This window comes from Anolis sagrei, chromosome 2 (assembly GCF_037176765.1).
Source record: "Anolis sagrei isolate rAnoSag1 chromosome 2, rAnoSag1.mat, whole genome shotgun sequence".
NCBI classification, from domain to species: Eukaryota; Metazoa; Chordata; class Lepidosauria; order Squamata; family Dactyloidae; genus Anolis; species Anolis sagrei.
This window is the reverse complement of record NC_090022.1, coordinates 190,316,578-190,341,823: the sequence shown is the minus strand read 5'-3', so window position 1 is coordinate 190,341,823 and position 25,246 is coordinate 190,316,578. Positions and strand designations below refer to the sequence as shown.

General features: G+C 43.6%; 1 protein-coding gene across 2 annotated transcripts; it reads left to right on the top strand.

Annotated features, from left to right (window-relative positions):
* Window positions 1-4,431: 4,431 nt before the first annotated feature.
* TARBP2 (TARBP2 subunit of RISC loading complex) lies at window positions 4,432-23,273 on the top strand. 2 transcript variants are annotated; one of them, XM_060762876.2, is made up of 9 exons: window positions 4,432-4,578; window positions 8,496-8,665; window positions 10,848-10,953; window positions 12,436-12,519; window positions 13,254-13,323; window positions 14,449-14,566; window positions 17,491-17,618; window positions 22,201-22,393; window positions 22,676-23,273. In XM_060762876.2, exons 1-9 carry the CDS (start codon window positions 4,517-4,519, stop codon window positions 22,831-22,833), a joined length of 1,089 nt encoding a protein of 362 aa, XP_060618859.2. In that variant the 5' UTR covers window positions 4,432-4,516; the 3' UTR covers window positions 22,834-23,273. The 2 variants fall into 2 exon arrangements, with proteins under 2 accessions (XP_060618859.2, XP_060618858.2); XM_060762875.2 differs by having other exon boundaries at window positions 4,434-4,578; window positions 13,251-13,323.
* Window positions 23,274-25,246: the final 1,973 nt, after the last annotated feature.

The following is a 25,246-nucleotide window of genomic DNA, read 5'->3' as shown; positions in this document are numbered from 1 at the left end:
ATCGCGAAAACCAAAGTGCTCTTCCAGCAGTCACCAGCCAATCCCTCTCCAATGCCAGAAATACAGCTTAATGGTGTAACATTAGAAAATGTTGACCATTTCCGCTACCTTGGCAGCCACCTCTCCACAAAAATCAACATTGACACTGAAATATCGCCTGAGCTCTGCAAGTGCAGCATTTTTCTGAATGAAGCAGAGAGTGATTGAGAACCAGGACATCCTTAGAGATATAAAAGTGCTTGTTTATAAAGCTATTGTCCTCCCAACCCTGCTATATGCCTGAAAAACGTGGACTGTGTACAGATGTCACATGCAACTCCTGGAACATCAGCATTGCCTCTGAAAAATCCTGCAAATCTCTTGGGAAGACAAGCAGACAAATCCCAGAGAGCAGAAGAAGCAAATACCACCAGCATTGAACAGAGTTGATGGCTCCTATGCCATCAACTCTGCTGGACTGGCCACATTGTCTGAATCCCTGATCACTGTCTCCCAAAGCAGTTATTATACTCCCAGCTCAAGAACAGGAAACATAACATTGGTGGGCAGGAAAAGAAATTTAAAGATGGGCTTAAAGCTAACCTTAAAAACTGTGTTAACTGGGAACTAGGAAGCCCTGGCCCTTGAGCGCTCTAACTGGAGGTCAGCTGTGACCAGCAATGTTGGGGAATTCGAAGAAGCATGAATGGAGGGTGAAAGAGAGAAACATGCCAAGAGGAAGGCATGTAAAGCCAACCCTTATTGGGACGGCCTTCCATCTGGAAATCAATCAAGAATATACCTCTATAGTCACCTACGGATCCACCACTAAGACCCTACATTTGGAAGGCAATCATACTCAGTCACAAGTGACAGCCTATGATGGTGATCCATCAGAGTTAGGCCTCTGTTTTTAGACATCACAGAAGGGGAGGAAATAGCTAGTTATTTTACAGTATATTTAAAATACAAATACTTACTGCCAAATAGAGAGAAATAAGTGTATCATTTTCTACAATTATATTTCAGCTCAAATATCTTTTGAGATGGGAAGAGGGGCTGCATCTTGCTTTGCTTAAGGCAGGGCATCTCAGTCTTAATGTCCTAAGCCAACATGGCACAGTTATATATAGAGTGCAATCCTATTATTCAAAAGTCAGAGCAGTGGAGTTCACAAAGGCCCCATCCACACTGTAATCCAGTTCCTGAATCCAGATTATCTGCTTTGAACTGGATTATATGGCAGTGTGGACTCAGGGCTCTTCCACACAGCCATATAACCCAAAATATCAAGGTAGATAATCCACAATATCTGCTTTGAACTGGGTTATCTGAGTCCACACTGTCATATAACCCAGTTCAATGCAGATGTGGGATTTTATACAGCTGTGTGGAAGGGGCCAAGGTATAAGGCTATAGAATGGCCACATTACATTTTGTTTTATTTGGAGAAAAGATTTAGACTGTAATGAGATGGGATAAGAAGAAGCCCTACTGAATCAATCTGTGGTCTGTCCTCAGTTTCAAGAGCACAGCCTCAACTAGCACTCCAAACGACTTAGGTGTCCACTCAAAAGCCCAGGAAGCAATGCAAGTAGGAGGCCACAATTTCCTACTACAAAGACTTTTATTGTAGGCCACAGCAATAACATCAAAATGCATATAGAAATGCAATCAAAGGTTTTGTCACAGCCTAAAATGGGGTTGCAAGGCCTTTTTATCATTTTCAAAGAAAATTGAAAACACATTCTCATTGGTGTTCAAATATCAATCATTTCATTGGTCTAAACTGGCTAATACAAATTTCATTGGCTCTCTATGACTTTGACAGGCATGAAGACACACATGAGATCTTAACAATGGCACAACTTTAATCTATTGGTCTCCAACTCTGGCTGTCTAAATGAATCAGTCTTACCTGTTCTTCTGTTGCAAGCATAACTCGATTGGGAAACTAGCTAGCCAGTTTTGTCCTGATGTACTGTTATCCTTGAAAAGTAACTTACCCTCTGCAGCAATATTTTTCCAAACCATCTGCAAACAAAGGCCCTCTGCAAAAGCAGGCACATATGGCAGTTCGCAGCTTGGGAGTTCTCCTGGACTCATCACTGAGCCTGGAATCCCAGGTTACAACGGTGGCCAGGGAAGCTTTCGCACAATTAAAACTTGTACGCCAGTTGCACCCGTACCTTGGGAAGTCAGACTTAGTCATGGTGGTCCACACTCTTGTTACATCCAGGATAGACTACTGCAATGCATTCTACATGGGGTTGCCTTTGAAGACTGCTCGGAATGGGACGGCATACAGGGAGCATACAACTCCCATGTTACGCCAGCTCCACTGGCTGCCAGCTTGCTACCAGGCACAATTCAAAGTGCTGGCTTTGGCCTACAAAGCCCTAAATGACCATGGCCCAATGTACCTGTCCGAACACATCTCCCCCTATGAACCATCGCGGAGATTAAGATCCTCTGGGAAGGCCCTGCTCTCCACCATTGTCACAGGCACGATTGGTGGGGACGAGAGAGAGGGCCTTCTCGGTGATGGTCCCCCAGCTATAGAACTCCCTTCCTGGTGAGATCAGATCGGGCCCCTCCCTCCTGTCCTTCAGAAGGATGGTAAAAACTTGGCTGTGGGACCAAGCTTTCGGGACAGGGCAATAAAGCAATAGGAAATTTTACCGGCCAATTAGATTTGGCGCAGATGACCAAGACGATTTTAAATAGTAATAATAATAATAATATTTATTTATTTGATCAGTCATATGACCATTTCAAAATAGAACACAAGTAAAAAAACAAGGCAACAAGGTGATAAGTCTGGTTCTTCTTTCAAGAAATCTGCTCTTTTCTTAATAGCTTTCAGAATAAAAAGGCTTACTCTGATTATGTTGGATCTTTCCTGACCTTCAAGAGGGATGTCAGAATATCATTTCTGTTGGGGGACCTGCAGTTGGATAATATTGGATGTAAATATCTGTCTCGCAGTTCAATGTATGCTGGACAGTCAATTAAGAAATGTTCAATGTCTTCCACTGTTTGTTCTCCCCAGACGCAGAATCTCTGGTTTTAAATAGTGTTTTTTTTAATATTGAAATAAATGTTTTTTTTAATGTTTATGTATGCATATAATGAAATCTTGTCCCGGCATTGCATGTTTGCCATATATATGCTGTGCTCTACCCTGAGTCCCCTTCTGGGTGAGAAGGGCGGAATATAAATGTTTTAAATAAATAAATAAATCAGGACAATATGGGACATTGGAAGCATCCCTGAAAATACCCCTTTAAAACTACGTCTCTCTCATCAGGGTGCATCGAAAGGTCTCCTCGCACTTGAGCATTTATCCACTTTAATCCACTTTAAATACTGCGACTGCCTCCTGCAGAATTCTGGGATTTGTAGTTTAGGGAGTGGGCTTTTAAACTGCTCATCCAGAGAAGCCCTGGGCCTCCCTAAACTGCAAGCCCAATAATTCTGCTTGAAGCAGTCATAGCATTTAAAGTGGACTAAAGTGGACAAATGCTCAAGTGTGTTTTGTTGTTGTTCATTCATTCAGTCATTTATGACTCTTCGTGACCTCATGGACCAGCCCACGCCAGAGCTCCCTGTCGGCCGTCACCACCCTAAGGTTGTTAATGTTTCTTCCAGCAATTTTTACCCCAGCCTTGCATTCGTCAAGCCCTGCACATTGCATGATGTGTTCTGCATGCAAGTTGAATAGGTTGGGTGCGAGTAGACAACCCTGCCGTACGCCTTTCCCAATCTTGAACCAGTCTGTTGTTCCATGGTCACTCAGTTCTGACTGTTGCTACTTGGTCCTTATACAGATTCCTCAGGAGAAAGATAAGGTGATTTGGTATGCCCATACCATCAAGAACGTGCCACAATTTATTATGATCCTCAAGTGTGGGGAGGCCCTAATTCATGCACTTGCACTTCCATGGCTCAGAATTGTCCTTTGAGGCTTCTCTGCCAAAGAGGGCTGGTGCCTCACCAAACTATAACTCCCAGGACTCTATAGCATCCAGCCCTGGCAGTTCCAGTGGTCTCAAACTGCATTTCTTAATCTCCAATTAGGCAACGAATCCTGGCTAATAAATTACAGCAGGCATGGGCAAACTTGGGCCCTCCAGGTGTTTTGGACTTCAACTCCCACAATTCCTAACAGCCTATCGGCTGTTAGGAATTGTGGGAGTTGAAGTCCAAAACACCTGGAGGGCCCAAGTTTGCCCATGCCTGAGTTACACGCTTAGGAGACTACTACTCCCAGCATGCAGCGCGAACGAGTTTCGCGCGTCGACACTGAGAAAAGCCGCTCTCCGCGGCCGAAAGGCCTTGTGGGTGTTGTAGTTCTTCAGCTGATGTGGCTCGAGGGCCGGGAGCCGGGTGCGGACTCCATCTTCCAGGATGCGCCTCGCCGGGCGTGGAGGCGGTGGAGGCGACGCGGGGCCGTGGCTTCCTCTTTCCCGGCCATTGTCAGCCGGGCTGGAGGGCGGCAAGCGTTGTGGTGGCGGCGGCGGGGCAGGAGGAGGGAATGAGCGAGGAGGAGGCGGAGGAGCCTTGCGGGAACGCGAGGAGCGGCGGCGGCGGCGGCAGGTGAAGGACGCGCCGCGCGGGTTTGTTGCCAGGGGACACGCCCCGCCCCTTTGGAACGCCGTTGCTAGGCTACACCCGTGCCCGCGAGGCCCCACTTAGTAACGCGTTGCTAGGAGAGCGGGAAGGCCCCCGTGGGGTCGCCCTCTTTATTTAGGCCTGTTCCCTGCCATTGGTTAGAGAGGTTCAGAGGCAGCCTTCTTCCCATCCCCTAAAATCTGGGAGATGCGGATTCAGGTCCCCACAGAGCACACCCACATGAAATCCCACATTATCTGCTGTGAACTGGAATATATGGCAGTGTGGACTCAGATAAGTTAGGGCCCTTCCACATAGACATATAATCCAGAATATCAAGGCAGAATAACCTACAATATCTGCTTTGAATTGGGTTAGCTGAGTCCACACTCCCATTCAGTCTATGGGCCCTTCCACTAAACCCTATATCAAGGCAGAAAAAAACCCACAATATCTGCTTTGAACTGGGTTATCTGAGTCCACACTGCTATATATTCCAGTTTAAAGCAGAAAATGTGTGGTTTTATTCAGCTGTGTGGAAGGGGCAGATATTGTAAGATTTTCTGCCTTGATATTCTGGGATATATGGGTGTGTGGAAAGGCCTAGGCCCCTCAGATAACCCAGTTCAAAGCAGATATTGCGTAATTTTTTTTGTTGTGTCAGGAGCAACTTGAGAAACTGCAAGTCACTTCTGGTGTAAGAGAATTGGCTGTCTGCAAGGACGTTGCCCAGGGGACGCCTGGATGTTTTGATGTGTTATCATCCTTGTGGGAGGCTTCTCCCATGTCCCCACGTGAGGAGCTGGAGCTGATAGAGGGAACTCATCCGCGCTCTTCCCAGATTCGAACCTGCGACCTGTCGGTCTTCGGTCCTGCCGGCACAGGGGTTTAACCCACTGCGCCACCATGGGCTCCATAATTGTGGATTATCTGCCTTGATATTCTGTGTTATATGGCTGTATGAAGGGGTCCAGAGCCCGGGCAATTCCAGTGAGACCAAACCACATTAATTCTGCTATGTAGATGCATCCCTGGAGCTCAGTGGGACCCCTTCTACACTACCATATAAAATCCAGATCATCTGCTTTCAACTAGATTATATGGTAGTGTAGAAGGGGTCTGGGTGACCTTGGGTTAGTCATTTGTGAGGCTAAAGCAAAGAGGAAAGGAGCCAAAACACATGAAGCAGAAGTCCATTGGCAGGGACCAATGGTGAAAAACATGTTTCACTCATTTATTTATTTATTTTTGTTGTTGTTGTTACATTACAATTATTACATGTGATTTTAATTGGTGTTTTAATGTCATGTTTTTAATGGGTTTGGTTTTAATATTTTTGTATATTTACCAATGTATTAATATATGACATTGAATTGTTGCCTTCGTAAGGCTGCCCTGAGTCCCCTTCGGGGTTGAGAAGGGCAGGCTATAAATGTGGTAAATAAATAAATACATTACAAAGTTGTATTGCAGTCCTCTGTATTTCCTGGAGTTAGGGGCACAGGAGCCCGTGAAAGTGAAAAACCATAAATAAAGAAATTACTATATATTTTTCCTCAAAGGCCCCTTCTACACAGCTGTATAAAATCCACTTCGAACTGGATTATATGGCAATGTGGACTCAGATAACCTAGTTCAAACCAGATATTGTGGGTTATTTGGCTATGTGGAAGGGCCCTATGAGAAGACTTGGACAAATTTGTTTAAATTTAAGAAATTAAAAAAAATTCTAGGGATTTCTAGGTCTTCCAGCATGACTTTACAGTCATCTTTTGCTAAAAGCTGATAATAGAACTTCATAGGAGGATCTAAAGCAGAGGTGTGTTGCAACATGTTAATGTGTTGGCTGCAGTGTGTAGCTGTGTTGCACAAATGTAATGAAAAATCTCTGAGTTTATGCAAAATAAGCAATAAATAATATATTTCAAAAATATAAAGGAAAGTTTTTCATGATATACGTTGTGTCTCCATACATTTCATTATTACAGTGTATATATGTGTCCTTATTTATTGTGCAAGGTTGATGTAACCTCCAGTATGCTAGTAAAACTGGGTCACAAAATGATGCCTGTCTAAAAAGTGTGTCATCAACATGAAATGTTTGGAAAGCTCCTATCTAGACATTCCTAGAGAGACTCTTTCTGGAAATCTTTGGGTGCTCCAGCAGGACTGGAGGGAGTTGATCATGAAGTCAGACTGGAGGACCTAGAGACTCCTAGAGAGAACATTTCAAATCAAATCCATGAAAAATCCACAGAAGTAAATCCACAAAACATGGAGAGGTGACTGTATGATTAAATATATCTAATAGATGATTTTTGCCTCACTCTGTACACAACAGCCATGTACAGTGTCCAGTTCATTTCACCTCTCGTGACTTAAGACGTGGACTTGAAGGGACTTGAAAGCAACCAATCCTCTCTAAAAGAGAGGGGAGGGGTGAAATCCTTTTGCTATGAGTGCAGTGGATTCTATGTGACATAAGAAAGAATACAGGAGGGGAGAGAGTTGTTTTCTGATCTATTAATTTAGTATATACCTCACTTTTCCCTCTGCAACAGATCCAAATTGCTTGGATATGTCTATGCATGTTTACAAAGACACTTGTACATAGTGGGAGTGGGGTTGTGCAACATTTCAAAGTCTGGCATACTTCATCACGGGGCTTAAATAGAACTGCAGTTTGTCAGATAATTTTTCTATCCAATCTATATAAAACTAGGCCCTTTTGCTCACTCATTTTGATGTAAAACACAGAACTTATAGCTCTTTATTGCTGTATTGTACAAAAAAAAATCAACATACCTCTTGAATCAGAACATGGAAAAGTTCCCATTTTTGGATTACAACTCCCAGAATTCCTCCAGTTAGCCTGGCCACTTTTCTAAGATCTGCTCTGGAGACACATTATATGGATAGCTGTTTATCTCTTTCCATGTTTACCATTCCCCAAAGACATTAAGCTGGCTGCTCTTGTAAATTGAGTTCCAGGGCTAGATGGACTTTTACTCTATTCTGGTTCTTCTTCCTACCTGGAAACACAGACACCCATTGCCTATAGGAACATATTGAAAATAAATCTCCCATCCCTGGCTGTGATCACAATAGTCATAAAAATGACAAGAATAATGCTGCGGTCTTTCAGCAATCATTGGAAGTTAATCTTAGGGTTTCTTCATGATATATTTCTAACTTATCCTTCCTAGCATTCAAGATGGGGCGGAAGGATTGGCTTAGGGCCCTTCCAGACAGGCCTTATATCCCAGGATCTTATCCCAGGTTTTCTGTTTATCATCTAGCAGTGTGGACTCCAGTTTAAAGCAGAAAACCTGGGATCAGATCCTGAGATATCGGGGCTGTCTGGGAGGACCTTTAATTGTAGGCCTGTTGAAGGAGATATTGGTATCAGTTGAGGGGGAGGTTCTGCTGTTGCAGCAGACATTGACTACTGTGGAAATACCGTTTGATTATGGTGCTTGAGATGGGGTATGTGTCTTTTCTCTGTGCCTTATCTTCACACCAATCCAGTTAGTTAAGTTAGACTGAGAGACTGCCTGCACCTAAGTTTCATGGCAGAATAGGAATTGAAACCTGGAAACAAGTTGCTCCTAGCATTCATGAAGGATGAAAGCATGCAAATCAGAGAGAAAAGATATATGTAAGAACAAAAGTTGTTTTTTTTTTTTTTGGTTTTGTTTTTTTTGAATTCCCATTGTACTTTGCAAATGGTTCTGCTGGCTGTTACTGATGGAAGTTGCAGTTGAACAGCACCTGGAGAACTACAGATTCCCTTTCTCTGTTGTAGAAGATGGGATTGCGAACGGTTCAGAAAGCACTGTTTGACTGAAGAGGATTACTACAAATGGAAGGCTGACTCTTGAGCATTATGTCTTGTCTCTCAGTATAGAGCAAATGCTGGCCTCCAACCCCGGCAAGACCCCTATCAGCCTGCTACAAGAGTATGGGACACGCATAGGCAAAACCCCCGTCTACGATCTGCTGAAAGCCGAAGGACAGGCACACCAGCCCAACTTTACCTTTCGTGTCACAGTCGGTGACATCAGCTGCACTGGTTAGTTGCAATAAAGAACAGATGTGTGGATGAACCCACTGCTAATTCTGTATTTTTTCGGGAGTGGGGGGAGATCTTCCACTTTGTGCAGTCATTCACGTTTGATGGACAGTTGTTCATTCGTTCAGTCGTTTCTGACTCTTTGTAACCTCATGGACCAGTCCACGCCAGAGCTCCCTATCGGCCGTCACCACCCCCAGCTCCTTCAAGGTCAATCCAGTCACTTCAAGGATGCCATCCATCCATCTTGCCCTTGGTCGGCCCCTCTTCCTTTTTCCCCAGCATAATTGTCTTCTCTAAGCTTTCCTTTCTTCTCATGATGTGGCCAAAGTACTTCATCTTGGCCTCTACTATCCTTCCTTCCAATGAGCAGTCAGGCTTTATTTCCTGAAGTATGGACTGGTTGGATCTTTTCGCTGTCCCAAGGCACTCTCAGAACTTTCCTCCAGCACCACAGTGGATGGACAGAGTGGATATTAAAGAGTCTGCGTGGCTAGTCTTCCACTATTGTATGGGTGGTAGGAGGAGAAGGCAGCTTTTTCCCCAGGTCGTATCACCATAGGCCTTTATCCCATAAGAATCAGAATGTACTATTAAAAGGGAAGCAAAGTGTTCGCATGGAAACCACAATAACAATATTAAAATGCCATGTGTCTATAAATTTTTCCTGAGGCTCACTTGTATCTTCTTTTGGGCTCTAAGGAGGATGAAATTCCTTTCCTTTCTCTGTAGTAAAAAGGTAGAGGTTTCCCCTGACATTCAGTCTAGTTGAGTCTGACTCTGGGTGGTGGTGCTTATCTCCATTTCTAAGCTGAAGAGCCGGCATTGTCCGTAGACATCTCCAAGGTCATGTGGCCAGTATGTCTGCATGGAGTGCCCTTACGTTCCCGCAGAAGCTGTACCTATTGATCTACTCACATTGCATGTTTTCGAACTGCTAGGTTGGCAGAAGCTGGGTCTAGTAGCTGGGGCTCATGCCACTCTCCAGATTCAAACTGCCAACCTTTTGGTCAGCAAGATCAGCAGCTCAACAGGGGTGCTTCCTTTCTCTGTGGTGCTTAATATAATAATAATAATAATAATAATAATAATAATAATAATAATAATATAAAACTTGATTTATATACCGCCCTATCTCCCCAAAGAGACTCAGGTCAGTTAAACCCACTCCCCTCCTCAGAGTTATTAGACAGAGTCCAAAATCCCCTCACATGGCCATTGTATGCCTTGTGGGGAATGGGCAGGATTTTAGTAATGCCTCCTTATAATGCCATATAACATTTTTAGCAGTTCCCTTGGAATTAAAAAACTAGTGTCATGTCCACCAGCTACTCTCGAGAAGAGTATTTGAGAGAGGGTATTCAGAGCTATAATGAGATGGTCAAGAGAGGTGGGGATAGGCTGGTTTTGCAGCCTGAGGACTGATTTCAAGAGGAGTGAGGCTTTTCAGTGTAGAAAATTCAAAAGAATTTTCAAAAGAATCTGGTTTGGATAACCAGATAGGGTCACGTAGCTGCAGTTTCTCCTTGTTTCTGCAAAGCTGGTCTGGTGAAATACCCATTAGGACCCAGTAGTACTACACCATGTAACAAAATTTGAAAAAAGTCTGTTCCTGCTTAATTGTGCAGTACTTACTTTGAAAGTAGTTGTTACACTCCAGAAACTTTGTTTTTGTGTCTGCCATAAACTATGTTGAATTGGTTGAAACTCAATGAGATAGTCATTGAAAAACTAGATCAAAATGTGCTTTAGGGTGTTCTGCAAAAACAAAGTTTTTTTTTCAGTTTAATAAACATTCTCCATGTATTTTATGATAGAACCAATTAGGAAATGACATTTATAACCCAGGAATAAAAATCCTGCTACATAGTGGTATTAGGAAATAGTTACATTGTCATGTTTCATAAATGAGAAATGCTGCATGAAATGTTGGTCTAGCGGCACACGAGGAGCTGCATTGCTAAAGTTAAGCAAGTCTGGGTTTGACCATGGGCTGGATGGGAGACAGCGAGGAATCCTCTGAGAATGCACCATCTTGGAGGAAAGGTAAGGCATGAATACAAAAATAAAGGGCTCTGTGTTTGGCTCGGGACTTTGTACGTATCCCTGTCAGGGTGCACTTTTAAAAATTACCCTTCTGTTCTTGTAGCTTGTCTGCTTTCTCTCCTGTTCCTCTTTCCAGGCCAAGGGCCTAGCAAAAAGGCAGCCAAACACAAGGCAGCAGAGGTGGCGCTTCGGCTTCTGAAGGGAGGAAACATGTTGGAGCCTGCTGCCATGGAGGAAGCCAGGTGAGGAGGACACTATCCCGGATTGTTCAGAAGGCTACAGACACCTCCACTCCCAAGCCCTACCCTAAAAAAGATGTATCTTCTGAAAGATTTTTTCTCGTGTCTTTTCTTTCCCCCTTCGTGTTGAAAGATAGTTGGTTCACAAAAAAAGGGATGGGCTTTTCTGTTGTTGTTGTGGGTGGGAAGTAAAAAAAAAAAGATGAAGATAGGTCCACAATAAGGAGTGGTTGGGCACACCTCTTGAAGGCAGAAAGAAATATGAGGAATCGAAGGAACTTAATTGGTTCTCTTTTTCACTCATAGGCAGACAGACAGACAGACAGACAGACAAGTGGCCTAGTGTAGTGACTGTTGGGCGAGTTGGCTTATTAACGAAAGACCCTCCCATGAATGCACAGTAGAGAAACTTATCAGCAGTAGTGTTACCAGTAGCTCACAGTGACAAAAAGAATAAAACACAGAGACCAATGTTATATTTTCCATAGGAGGCATTTCTTTGTAGTAAAATAATATAGTTGCACTATTTACAAGAACAAGGTTTCCATAGCACGAATAAACAAATATATAGTAGCTTTACAGGCAGCAGCCTTCACACTGAAGCTTTCTCACATGGGGCTTTTCTCACACAGAGGTTTTCCTCACACTCCTCAGGGTGACACTAGCTTTGGCCCACTAACTCTAACAGGCTTTGACCTACTCACTCTCCTCAGGACAACACTAGCTTTGGTCCACTGACTCTTACAGTGCTTTACTCACACTTTTGTAATAAAAAATAAAAAATAATTTTTAATATTTCTGACAATGACTTCCCCACAATTTATAAAAATCAGATGCAGTTTTGGCCATTGGTTTCCTTGGTGTTTTCAACCAAATACTGGAAGCAAGCAAGGATATGTCCTTTAAACCTTCTGTCTTCATACCCACACTCTCTAATAGAAACCAAAATCTATTCCAAGCAATGCCTCAAAATGTTCCACGAGCCAAGTAATGTGCATATGTTCTTGATCAGCAAACAGCATTTGCCTTTGCCAATCAGGTGGGGAGCCAAATAGGATTACAAACACAGGTTATCACCACTCCACCTTCATGACACAATCAGTTCCCACACCCTTGGGATTGGACTGGGACACATTTCAGGGGTTATTTTCCCTAGATGCTGAGAGGCAGAAAACATTTGTTAAGAAAGTGAAAGTTGAGACATGCCTGATGCTGCGCACCCTGGCACAGAACCGTTTCTGGTCCTGCATATAGCCCCCATCCCTTTATGCCAAGACCCATGGGACAAGGGCCAGTTTTGCAGGCAGAATTGTGGTGAGGAATGGGAGGATGGATGCAGCATATCTGCAAAGAGCAAGAAAGTTCTGCATAAATACTTGGGATGGAGTTTGTTTATTTTATTGTATTTTGGAAAGTTAAATCAACTACAGGTAATTCTTGCCCCTGAAACTTGCTTTTTTAATGTTATCACCTTGTATTTCGAAGCTCTCCTTTCTCTCTAGAGCCCCTGGCTCAGACCACCATCCCAGCTGCCGCACCTGTACCCATCTTGCCAGTTGCATCACCCAGGTAAGAGCCGGAGGGGAATCACAAGGAGTGGGCTACCTGGAACCTTCCGGCTGCTTGTGTACTTCCATGTTTCCCCTTTGAATACTGCTGCTTTACTCAAAGAAGTTGGTGTTTATTGCAGAATGTTCCCTCTGCTTCTGCCTGCTGTCCTTACAACTTATTTTCCCCAAGCTTAAAGTATAGCAGATGAGGCTCTAGTTTTGGTGGGGCTGCCCCCTTTTCAGCAGCTACCAACATCCTAGAAGTGTAAAATAAGAAGTGCCATTGGGATTGCAGGCAGTTGGTGGTGGCATATCAAAGATGGGTTCCTTCGGTGCTTATGGAAGCCCATTTTCTGCTCCTGGAATGTTCTGGGGCTCACAGACTATTTTAAATGAACAAAAAGAAAAGCCACAAGTGGACAGAAGTTATGTTTTTAGGAAATGTTGAAAAATGTCAAATGTGGATGGGCTGCAGTCCGTTTAAACCATCAAGAGGAGCAAATTCACACACATTTTGCTTGGAAAGGGCCAGTTTTAGGGACTGCAAGACTGGACTTTGCCCATCTTTGTTATTTGGCATTATTTAGTAGCCTCTTCAGTCTGGCATCCCAAATCCTGATTGATTGATCAATGTCTTGCCCTACAAAGGATGTCTAAAATATCCTCCTATCTCTAACTAGGTGATGGGTGGTGGTTTTTACATCAAGAAAATGTGGGGAAATTGCTTATCGCGTGGCATCTTTTATCTAGAAGCTCCCCAATGGAAATGAAGTCCCCAGTATCACCGCAGCAGTCGGAGTGCAATCCGGTTGGGGCCCTGCAGGTAGGCAGTTTTATGTGGTTTATTACAGGCAGTCCCCAAGTTACGGACAAGATAAGTTCTGTAGGTTTGTTCTTAAGCTGAATTTGCATATAATTCGTAACAGGTACATTTTTAAGTGTAACTCCAGCCAAATATATCTATCTATCTATCTATCTATCTATCTATCTATGGATATCATAGAGGAGGGTTTACACCTCTGTTGTGTTTGTTTTTGCCCCGGTCATAAGATTTCACCTTACTTTCTCTTTCTGTGGTAATTGCATTTTGAAAAATGTGGCTTGTTGTGGAAACAAGGACAGGTGAGAAAGCTTCATTGGAGACACCTTTTCCCTATGAGAACACTTCTCTAGGAATCTTCAGGTCTTCCAGCATTACTTTGTGGTCAAATTCCACTCGAAATGGAATAGACATAGATAATCTTCATGAGACTTCTGAGATCTTGATTTCTATCCAGAAACAGTCTATGGTTCTTGTAGTTTTGAAAGGCAATAAGCCACGCTCTTCACTTCAAAAGATCACTAGATTCCCAAGAGAGAATATGAGAGAGCTGCCTTTCCTCTTCACTTCAGCACTTTCAATGATTGGTTTTGTAATCGGGTGTCTGATGAGCCTTTCTAGTGTCTTTACGTGATTGTAGGATGGGTTACTTTTCTGCCCAGTTTCACTTGCACCACATTCCTCTTATAGGCCTACTAAGTTAAACGAGGCTTACTTCCAAATACGTATAAATAGGCTGTAGCTTTATGTATGTATCCATACAACAATGGAGTTAAGAGCTCTCATGCCCTCTGTGGAATCCACGACATGTGAGTGTGGAGAAGAGCAAACTACAGACCACCTGCTGCAATGCAACCTGAGCCCTGCCACATGCACAATGGAGGACCTTCTTGCAGCAACACCAGAGGCACTCCAAGTGGCCAGTTACTGGTCAAAGGAGATTTAATCAACTATCAAGCTTGCAAACTTTGTGTTTTGTTTGGTTGTTTGTTAAAAAATGCAACACAACTGTTTGGTCTGCTCCTGACACAATAAATAAATAAATAAATAAATAAATAAATGCCCTCTATGAATCTGGGGGTGGATGGCTTTTTAGAGTGTTCTGTCTCTTTTTGTCCCATTATCCAGGAGCTGGTAGTGCAGAAGGGCTGGCGTTTGCCTGAATACACTGTCACTCAGGAATCAGGACCAGCACACCGCAAGGAATTTACCATGACCTGCCGCGTCGAAAGATTCATTGAAATAGGTACTGGAAAGCAGGCCTAGGGTGGAGAATATGTTTGGTCAACCAGTGGCAGGGTAGAGTGTGGTGAGATACAGAGGAAAAAACTACAAGCTTGGGGTACAGAAGACTTAGAGACCGTAGTTTGAGTTGTGTATGCACTTGCCTGTGCAGTGAAGTTATTCCAGTCACGAGGGCTCAGTAGGGGTTGATGAGGACAACTAGAATTGAGGGCTATCTATTGGGAATAATGGATGGATCACGACCTGTTAGTGTAGGGGCAAAAGTGTCCCTCTTATTAGGATCGCAACCCATCAGGGGTAAGCAGAGTTTGAGAGGAGTATTCCTTGAGTTTATTTGATGCTTTGGGCAGGCAAAGATTCAGGCAGAATAACGATGTTTATTTACTTATAACTTCATGTATTTAATGATGCAGGCACATTTCTTTTGAGGGTTAAAAACTTCAAAAACGTTTGAAGAGTTTATATCTTAAAACATATAAACTTTAACTCAGTGTTTCTCAACCTGGGGGTCGGGACCCCGGGGGCGGGGGGGTCACGAGAGGGTTTCAAAGGGGTCGCCAAAGACCATTAGAAAACTCATATTTCTCATGGTCTTAAGAATCCCTTTGGCATAGTCGTTTGGGTTCACAGTGCTCTCTACATGTAGGTGAACTACATCTCTGCTAAATCACTGTCAGTTCATCCCAAACCCCTCCAGTATTTACTGATGGTTATGGGGGTTCTGTGTGGGAAGTTTGGCCCATTTCTATCATTGGTGTGATTCAGAGCGCTCTTTGATTGTAGGTGAACTATAAATCCCATCAACTAGTGCAACTCCCAAATGTCAAGGTCTATTTTCCCCAAACTCCACCAGTGTTCACATTTGGGCATATTGGGTATTCATGCCAAGTTTGGTCAAGATGCATCATTGTTTGAGTCCGCAGTGCTCTCTGGGTGTAGGTGAACTACAACTCCAAAACTCAAGGTCAATGCTCACCAAACCCTTCCAGTATTTTCTGTTGGTCATGGGAGTTCTGCGTGCCAAGTTTGGTTCAATTCCATTGTTGGTGGAGTTCAGAATGCTCTTTGATTGTAGGTGAACTATAAATCCCAGCAACTATAACTCCCAAATGACAAAATTAATCCCCTAACCCCACCAGTATTCAAATTTGGGCGTATTGGGTATTTTTTGCCAAATTTGGTCCAGTGAATAAAAATACATCCTTCATAACAGATATTTACATTACGATTCATAACTGTAGCAAAATTACAGTTATGAAATACCAGCGAAAATAATGGCATGGTTGGGTGTCACCACAACATGAGGAACTGTATTAAGGGGTTGTGGCATTAGGAAAGGTGAGAACCACTGCTTTTAACTGTTTCTTCACAACTGAGCTCTCCTCAATAAGAGTTCACTTTCAAAGACAACACAAGCCTTAACCATTTACTAGCTCCTAACATTAGCTTCTGCATAAGGACTTCTACGCTCCAGCTGACTCCAAGCTCAACAGACATTCTCTAACAGGTTCAAAGCTCAACTGACTTCTCTAACTGTCATTCCTTTTAAAACTGAACATGCTAAACTGTCAGTCACATGATCGCAGCCCCTCCCACTGCTTCAGTACAAGGTAACTGCAAGCTACAAACAAGACATTCACTTCAGGTTACAAAATGACATACTAGTAAAACATTATTATAAAATAGACAAACATCACATGGAGGAGGCTTGAGACATTGCTTCCTCCAACACTATCTGTCTAGAGTGGGAGGACTGCAATCATTCTGGGCCAGGTCAAGCTAAGTTGTCCAGCTTGTACAAGTAAACGATAAGCAAGTAAAAGCAACATGCATATGTTTACCATACTTCTGAAACTTTGGGGCTAAACAGCATGGGTGGGTGATGAAATATATACATTATTTTTATTTGTATTTGTATCTCACTTTTTCTTTCTTTAAAATAAACACTTAAAATGGCTCACAATGAAAACAATACAATTTAAAACCTAAAACTGTGCAAACCTTAAAATAGAATTAATTATTTATTTATCGTGTCATCAGCAACCATACCATTGTGTTACAATTCTAACAGAACAAAACAAATACACAGATTAAAAAGAAGAAAAAAAAACACACACAGATTTTGCAAACTTGGTAGTTGGTTAAATGTCCTTTGACCAGTATCTGGCCACTTGGAGTGCCTCCGGTGTTGCCGCAAGAAGGTCCTCCATTGTACAGAATTAATTAATAACTCTATTAAAAATAAACAGCAACAATCCTTAAAACCAATTACAAACCTATTCTTAGCTAAAACCACAACACCTCCTGACTTGATCTTAAAAATCTCCTTCTTAGCCTGCCATCAGAAGGATAGGTGGAAGCGGGCCATTCTAGCTTCCTGGGGTTTGAGGGGCAGCCACCAAAAAGTCCCTGTTCTCTCTTCTCCCTATCAACCGAGCTTGTAATGGAGGTGGGGCTGAGAGAAAGTTCTCCCCTGAGGACCTCAGGGCCCGGGCAAGTTCATCACAGGGGATACAATCTGCCAAATAACCTGGACCTGAGTTGTATAGGGCTTTAAAGGTCATAACCAGCACTTTGAATTGTGCCTGGAAGAAAACTGGCACAGTTCATGGCAGGCTAGAAATACCTAGGTTTCCAAACAGCCATCAATCCTTTCTCATAGGTTCTTTCTTTCAACGGATGTCCCTGCAATTACTATATTTTCAATTTCTAAGATGTACCTTTTCCTTCATATAAACATCCCTAAAAGTGGGCGTTTCTTAGAAATACAGGTCTTTTTTTCTATATATAAAGCTTTTTTTCTGTCGGTGATACTAAAATTAGGGTTCACCTTACCATGGATAGCATCTTAGAATTGAAGAAATGCAGAACATATCCACACCATCTTTGAATCGCCATCTCACTCTTTCTTCCTTCTCCCACCAGGCAGCGGCACTTCCAAAAAGTTGGCAAAGAGGAACGCTGCAGCCAAGATGCTGGTGCGAATCCACAACGTGCCTCTGGACCCTCGAGAAGGCAGTGAGGCTGAAGTGGAGGAGGACCAGTTCTCTATTGTGAGTCTGGGCAGGGCAGGAGAGAGATCCACTCCGTAGGACCAGTCTGGGTGCCTTAGGTGGGCCTCTAAGAGGGGTGAATCAGACTCGACAAAGAATCCCACATTGGAAGTGGCTTCTAGACAGTGAGGCAGTACTCGGAGGCAAATGTTGTGATGCTGTAAGCAGTAGGCTCCCACACCGTCCTCCTTCCATAGGGATTTGAAGACTTGGATGTTTAAACAAGCCTTTGAAAATGTCTAGCCCCAATGGTCCACAGTTAGTGACACAGCACTGCACTTTCATCACATGCCCTTGTTCCTTAGCCAAAGTTTGCACGATCCCATTCCCTTGTCTTGTTTATAGTTTGGCCATGTCTTATGGCAGTTGTCACCATAGGTTAATGGACATTGTTCTGAGTTTTAAAGTGTTGTTTTTATATGCTACTAGCTGTCCCCTGCCACACGTTGAATGTGTATATGTGTTTTGCATGTGTGTATATGAGTGTGTGTATGTTTGTGTATATGTGTGTTTGTGTATGTATGTGGTTTGTGCATGCGTTGTAATGTAATTTTTTGTTTTTTGGCTTTTTAAGTCCCTTCTGCTGTGTTTTTCAGTGTTTTTATGACTGATGGTCACTTGTTGGCCTGATAGGTGTATTGTGTCCAAATTTTGTGTCAATTCATCCAGTGGTTTTTAAGTTATGTTAATCCCACAAACGAACATTACATTTTTATGTATATAGATTGGTTTTACCTTTTTGGATTGTACTGGATGATGATGATGATGATGATGTGTCAAACCTAAGACTGTGGGCCAAATCTGTACTTCCATGTCATTTTATGTGGCTCTCCAGATGCTGGGCTACAACTTCTGTATTCCTCGTTATTAGATATTATGGCTAGAGCTGGTGGGAGTTGTGACACAATGACATCTGGAAAGCTGCAGTTTTGTCTGTTTAGTCAGGAGAGTGGGGTTTGCATTTAGATACAAGTCTTGTGGATATGATGTCTGGCTTTATAATGTCCTCTAACCCTTTCCAAACCTCAGAGCCATAAGTGTGATTGGGTTGCAATTCCTATTATTGGAGCCCCTGGTGGCACAGGGGGTTAAACCCCTGTGCAGGCAGGACTGAAGACCGACAAGTCGCAGGTTCAAATCCGGGGAGAGGCGAATGAGCTCCCTCTATCAGCTCCAGCTCCTCATGCGGGGACATGAGAGAAGCCTCCCACAAGGATGATAAAAACATCAATTCATCCAGGCGTCCCCTTGGCAGCGTCCTTCAGACGGCCAATTCTCTCACACCAGAAGCGACTTGCAGTTTCTCAAGTCGCTCCTGACATGACAAAAAAAAAAAAAACCTGTTATTTCCAGTTTGCATGGCAGATAATCAAAAGTGATGGGAGTTGTCATTTAGTAGCATCTGAGCACCTGAACTGGGTAAAAAGTAAACAGCACTGACGGTTATGTTTAAAAAAAGATAGTTGGCCCTCTGTTTCCATGGATTTTTTCTCTATGGATTCAGCAGCCCTTTGAAGGTAACCATAAAGCTGATGTGGCCCTCAAGACAGCCCTGCTTTAAGAAAGCATGTCCAAAGTGTCCTGTGCAAGCCTCCATCCTAGTCATTGTGAGGTCAGTGGTCAAGGTTCTGTGCTCTCTGCCCTAATTCTGAAGCATTATCTGGTTTCTAGGCGACAAAGTCTCCTGACTTCAGCAAGAACCAGCCCAGCTGTACTGCAGTCAGGCATGTTCCACAGATCAACCAGCCATCCAGAGCTATATAGAGCAGGTCTGCACCAACCAAACCTAAGGGTTTAAAGACCCCGAACTGTGATGCTCATGAATTAATTTGTGTATATCTATATATTCACCAATAGGCCCCCTGGTGGCGGTGGGTTAAACTACTGAGCTGCTGAACTTGCTGACCAAAAGGTCGGCAGTTTACATCCAGGGAGCAGAGTGAGCTTCCACTGTTAGCCCCAGCTTCTGCCAACCTAGCAGTTTGAAAACATTCAAATGTGAGTAGATCAATAGGTACTGCTTCTGTGGGAAAGTAACAGCGCTCCATGCAGTCATGCCAGCAACATGACCTTGGAGGTGTCTACGGACAACGGCGGCTCTTCGGCTTAGGAATGGAGATGAGTTCTCAACCTGTGGGTCCCCAGATGTTTTGGCCTTCAACTCCCAGAAATCCTAACAGCTGGTAAACTGGCTGGGATTTCTGGGAGTTGTAGGCCAAAACACCTGGGGACCCACAGGTTGAGAACCACTGGGCTGGAAGTTCCTAATAAAAGTAGCAGCAAGGAAGGTTTTGAGACAGGAAATTGGAGTAATAATAATAATAATAATTATTATTATTATTATTATTATTATTATAAAATAATATTATCTTCCTGAAAGGACTCGGGGCGACTTACAAAGGGACAAGCCCAGAGAGCAGAGAGTTAAAAACATTACACAATAAGATAAAATCAAAACAAAACCAAACCAAATAAAAACATATCACAATAAAACATAACATAAGAAGGAAGGGGGATGCTGAGGCAATAGAGAGGCAAGACTTGGGAGACTACAAAGAACAGGAGATTCTCCAAATCTTGATGGGCAGGATGGACCCTCTTGAGGGCAAAATGAGTAGAATCAATGGAGGTATGATAACCTTGTTTCAGATTAATGGTACACATCAGAGCTCACTTGGTCGGGAAGACTTAGAAACTCAATGCTCTCTGAACCACCAAACACAAAGTGGGTTAATCACCCTACTGAGATAAACTTTAAGCGCCAGGCTTTCTAAGAATAGTTTAGACATCACAAGATGGGTTTTAAACAAGAGGCAGTGGCAATTGATTTGGAAAATCCAATTTAACCATTGTTGGAGCCCAGGAGGCAAGCGGTTTGCCCCAGAAACAGGAATCTGTAATGATAGCGAATTCACCTACCCACATCCTTTTGAAATGTCATTGCCTGATGGAAAAGGGAACACAAAGGGCACAAGGATGTTAATAGAAAGCAGTACGATGAAGAGAAGGGTGGTAGATGGATAATTCTCCACTGAGTAATTCTGTCACTAGCCGTAGAGTCTAGAACTCCTTCTGGTTGCATTGGCAATTTATTTAGGGACCCAAAACAAGGCTAGGATCTATGTGGGTCCTTGTCTTGATGTAGGAAAGCTACACAAAACCTTGGAAGAGAGGCATTTTTATAGCACCCCCAGATGCCCTGAGTATCTGCCCAAAAGAGCTGGGAAATCCTCCACAACCAAATTCTGGGAGTGGATGAAAAGCAAGTGATGTGAGCAGATAGGAGCTGCAGTTACTTGGCATCTTTCAATACCTGCTAATGGACGTCTATGGATTTGTGTGCCCATGACAGGGAGTCTTGTAAGAGCCCCAAATAGAATGCTTTGGACTGATTGTGTCATAGGGTTGCACTATAAATTTATTTATTAATTAATTAACAGCAGTTATTTTCTGCCCTTCTCACCCTGAAGGGGACTCCGGAGAGAACACAGAACACATACACGGCAAACATTCAATGTTGTTAAACAGACAAAACAGACAGCAGATAAAGGCATCCCCCCAATCTTTGATGTCCTGGAGGTTGTACTCAATTTTGGCCACAGGAGGGTGCTGTCACTCCATGCTCTATGCTAAAAAGCCTTGATCACAAACTTCCTCCGATTGCCGGCATTTTTCTGGTATTTCCTTTATGGTGCTATTCAATTCCTTCCCACTTAAGTGGTGCCTAATTTCTCTACTCAGATATCACAGTTGTTTTCAAACTGCTTAGGTCAGTGGTTCTCAACCTGTGTGTCCCCAGGTGTTTTGACCTACACCTCCAAGAAATCCCAGCCAGTTTACCAGCTGTTTTGGATTTCTGGGAGTTGAAGACCAAAACATCTGGGGACCCACAGGTTGAGAACCACTGGCTTAGGTGGACAGTAAGCTGGGCTGAAGTTCGGGTGCTTACTCTGGCCTCAGCTTCGAACTGGCAACCTTTTATTCGAAAGATCTATTGCTGCTGGCGATTAACCAGCTGTGCTAAAGCCCGGTTGTTCTATCTTGGATAAAGATACTTTGGGACTGAACTCCATTTCCAATCAAAGTTGTTGATAGGCCACTTAAAAAATATCCTTGTGGGAAATTGGTTCCAGTAATGATATTTTAGGGAAGGTCTTTGTGTTTATCTTGAGAGTTTGAGATGGGAGCCTTAGCAGAACTTGGGGACTTTGGCCTGCAAAGCATATATGTAAGTGGTTCTCAACCTGGGGTCCCCAGATGTTTTTGGCCTCCAACTCCCAGAAATCCTAACAGCTGGTAAACTGGCTAGGATTTCTGGGAGCTGTAGGCCAAAAACATCTGGGGACCCCAGGTTGAGAACCACTAATATATGTGTTCCATCAGTGAGCTATGGACCTGCCCTTGGAACAAGGTGCAGGGTTGAGAGCGGGTATTACTTAAACTAAAGTAACTTTGACGGAAATAGCGATTTTTTGAAGTACTGATCTGGGAGGTGTCATTTGCCTTCCTGTGGTTGTTTGAAAATGAATCCAGTCTTCCCGGTTCTCTTTACCCAATCTCTCCCCCTCATTCCGCTTCTCAGACCGCAGGAAACAAAATGGATGGCGTGAAAGGGCGAGGGTCCGGCTGCACCTGGGACTCTTTGCGCAACTCAGCTGGAGAAAAGATTTTGCACCTGAAGAGCAATCCCCTTGGGGTGCTGAATGCTGGTTTCTGCAGCCTCTTGGAGGAGCTCTCGGAAGAGCAGAGTTTTGACATCAGCTACCTCGATATTGGTAAGGGATCTTGAAGCACAGACCTAAAGAGGATGGGGCAGTCCTTTTGCATCTCTGAGAGTCATGGGCTCTTCTTCATTGGCAATTTTACATACAAGTTAGATGACAAACGGGCTTGGATGGTCTGGCAAGTACATGTTACGAATGTGATCGCTTGCTTGGGCCACCCACCCCTGATCTCATCTGAAAATCTCCCTTGCCTGTGTCTTCTCCCTTTAAATATGTGAATTTATGTTTCTCAGTTTGCTAACTGAGATCGATGTCTCTTGATTCTCCCCACAGATGAGATGAGCCTGAGTGGGCTGTATCAGTGCTTGGTGGAACTCTCTACGCAGCCGACCACCGTGTGCCACGGCTCAGCCACCTCTCGCCATGCGGCCCGGGCGGATGCTGCCCGCAATGCCCTTCAATACCTCAAAATCATGGCAGGGGGCAAATGAGCCTCCCGCGAATAGCACTGATGACTCTTGGCAGCTGGGGATTCCCAAACACTTGAGATCCCCCTAATTCTTTCTTTCCCCCTTCCTGCCTTCTAAGGAGAGGGCTTCCTTTCCTTGCTATGAATTGGCAGCAAGGTGGGGAGACCGCTGGCAGGGTCTGCAAGAGGAAAAGCTCCCAAGTTCTGATGGGTTGTTATTTTCAGCAGGAATCAAGACTTGGAGGGAGCTGGTTTGTCCACAGCAGACAAGAGGTTGATGGCTCTGACTGGTCTTGAGGGCTAGTTGCTGGTACTGCCATCCGGAAACCTTGGTTTTTCCCCTCCTCCTCTTCCTCCTCCGTGGCTCACATGAGGCCACCCTGGTTCTTCTTGGTCATGATGGTGGAACCAAACATTAATTCTGCTATGGCTGGGAGGATGCAATAAATTGGATTTTTTAAAGGAGGTCTCCTTTTTAAACTGGGCAATTCAGATAATTACTATTCATACGCAGATCCCTGGAATTGTACTACTTTCAGTTCTGTTCCTTCAGTTAAAGACCTGCAGGCATATTATCTTTTGTTGTTGTTCATTTGTTCAGTCATTTCTGACTCTTCGTGACCTCTTGGACCAGTCCACGCCAGAGCTCCCTGTCGGTCGTCACCACCCTCAGCTCCTTCAAGGTCAATCCAGTCACTTCAAGGATCCCATCCATCCATCTTGCCCTCTTCCTTTTTCCTTCCATTTTCCCCAGCATCATTGTCTTCTCTAAGCTTTCCTTTCTTCTCATGATGACATATTATCTACATTATTTATATTCCTCCCTTCTCACCCCAAAGGGGACTCAAGGTGGATCACTGAACACATATATGGTAAACATTCAATGCTGATTATGCAATGACAAGATAGACAATAAGATAGACAACCTACAACCCTATGTTGTTGGTTTTTCGGGCTATATGACCTTGTTCTAGAAGCATTCTCTCCTGACATTTATGGCATCCTCAGAGATTGTGAGATCTGGCCATATAGAATATAGCCATATAGCCCGAAAAACCTACAACAACCCAATGATTCCAGCCATGAAAGCCAATAGATAGAGGTATATTTAGGCTTTTTTCTCATCATTCGGCATCTTTTGGAGGCTGTGCTCGGTTCCGGCCACAGGGGGGTGCGGTCGCTCCATCTTGTCCAAGAGCTTTCTTTGTTCGTAAACTTCCCTCTGAAACACCGTGCCCAAAACTTCCCTGTTCCTATTCATCTACTCACATTGCTGTTTTCGATCTGCTAGGTGGGCAGGGAGCTGGGCTGAAGGCCAGGAGCTCACCCAGACTTGGCTTTGAACTGTCAGCTTTTCGGTTGGCGCAATTTACTGCAGCTGCAGCTGATGATTAACCTTCTGTGCTAAAGCTGGCCCAAGTGAGCATAAGCAATCATTTTCTTTAGACTTCTTGACCCTTTTTTGCTGCAGTTTGATGGGATTATCTAGTTAAGTGCTGAATTCTATAAAATGCCCCTAAAAATGCACTACTAGAATGAAAAAAAGAAAGTCCTATATTTTCCTACCTGTTGCCATGCTGATTTTCTATGCACTGAAAGTCTCATGCATGGAACTGTATGTATTGCTCGTTCATCTCATGTACTGGAGCTTTTCCTGACCTTCGAGACTACTGCAACTCCACCTTTATGTAGTTTTACTTATCCAAAGCTCCTATTGCTTACACTTTCATGAAACTTTCTGTTAGGGACAACAACTAAATAAAGCCTCACGCAAAGAGGCAGTACACTCTGAATACCAGTCTCAAGGTAAAAGGGACTATGTTGGCCTTACACCATTGTCTCTATTTGCCAGGAAAATTTTGGTTATCCCCCAGTGGCACAAGGGGTTAAAACGATTGTGTGAGCAGGGCTGTTGACTGACAGGTTGCCAGTTCGAATCCAAAGAGTAAAAACATCCAGGTGTCCCCTGGGCACCATGCTTGCAGACAGCCAATTCTCTCACACCAGAAGTGACTTGTAGTTTCTCAAGTCACTCCCAACACACACACAAAATGCCAGGAACATTTTGTGTAGTCACACTTGGGACAAGGTACTGAGCAAGGTGAAGACAAGCAGCAATTACCGGCTGAGTGTAACACAAATTCCAGAGATGATTGATCTTTCTAGAAAGTATCAGTCCTTTCAACACAACATTCGGTGCTGTGCGATAATCCCTATTTCTTCTCCATCTATGATGTAGTTGGTTCTGTAAGCTATATGGTGTGAAGGAGCTAGGTTGTGTCTGCACAGAGCTCTATGACATTGACTGTTTTTTCCCTTCTTTGTTGTCCAGTGGAAAAGTAAAACAATATAATTCAGTGTCACAAGCTGTGGCATTGTTGGACTGTTAGAGAGATTAGAACAGTAGTTCTCAACCTTCCTAATGCCACAACTCC

Excerpts from the sequence above, each read along its gene's own strand:
- TARBP2 (XM_060762875.2), top strand. The coding sequence starts at position 4,517 with ATGAGCGAGGAGGAGGCGGAGGAGCCTTGCGGGAACGCGAGGAGCGGC. Across the intron at positions 10,954-12,435 it reads GCTGCCATGGAGGAAGCCAG|CTCTCCTTTCTCTCTAGAGC; the intron begins GTGAGGAGGACA and ends TGTATTTCGAAG. Across the intron at positions 13,324-14,448 it reads ATCCGGTTGGGGCCCTGCAG|GAGCTGGTAGTGCAGAAGGG; the intron begins GTAGGCAGTTTT and ends CCCATTATCCAG.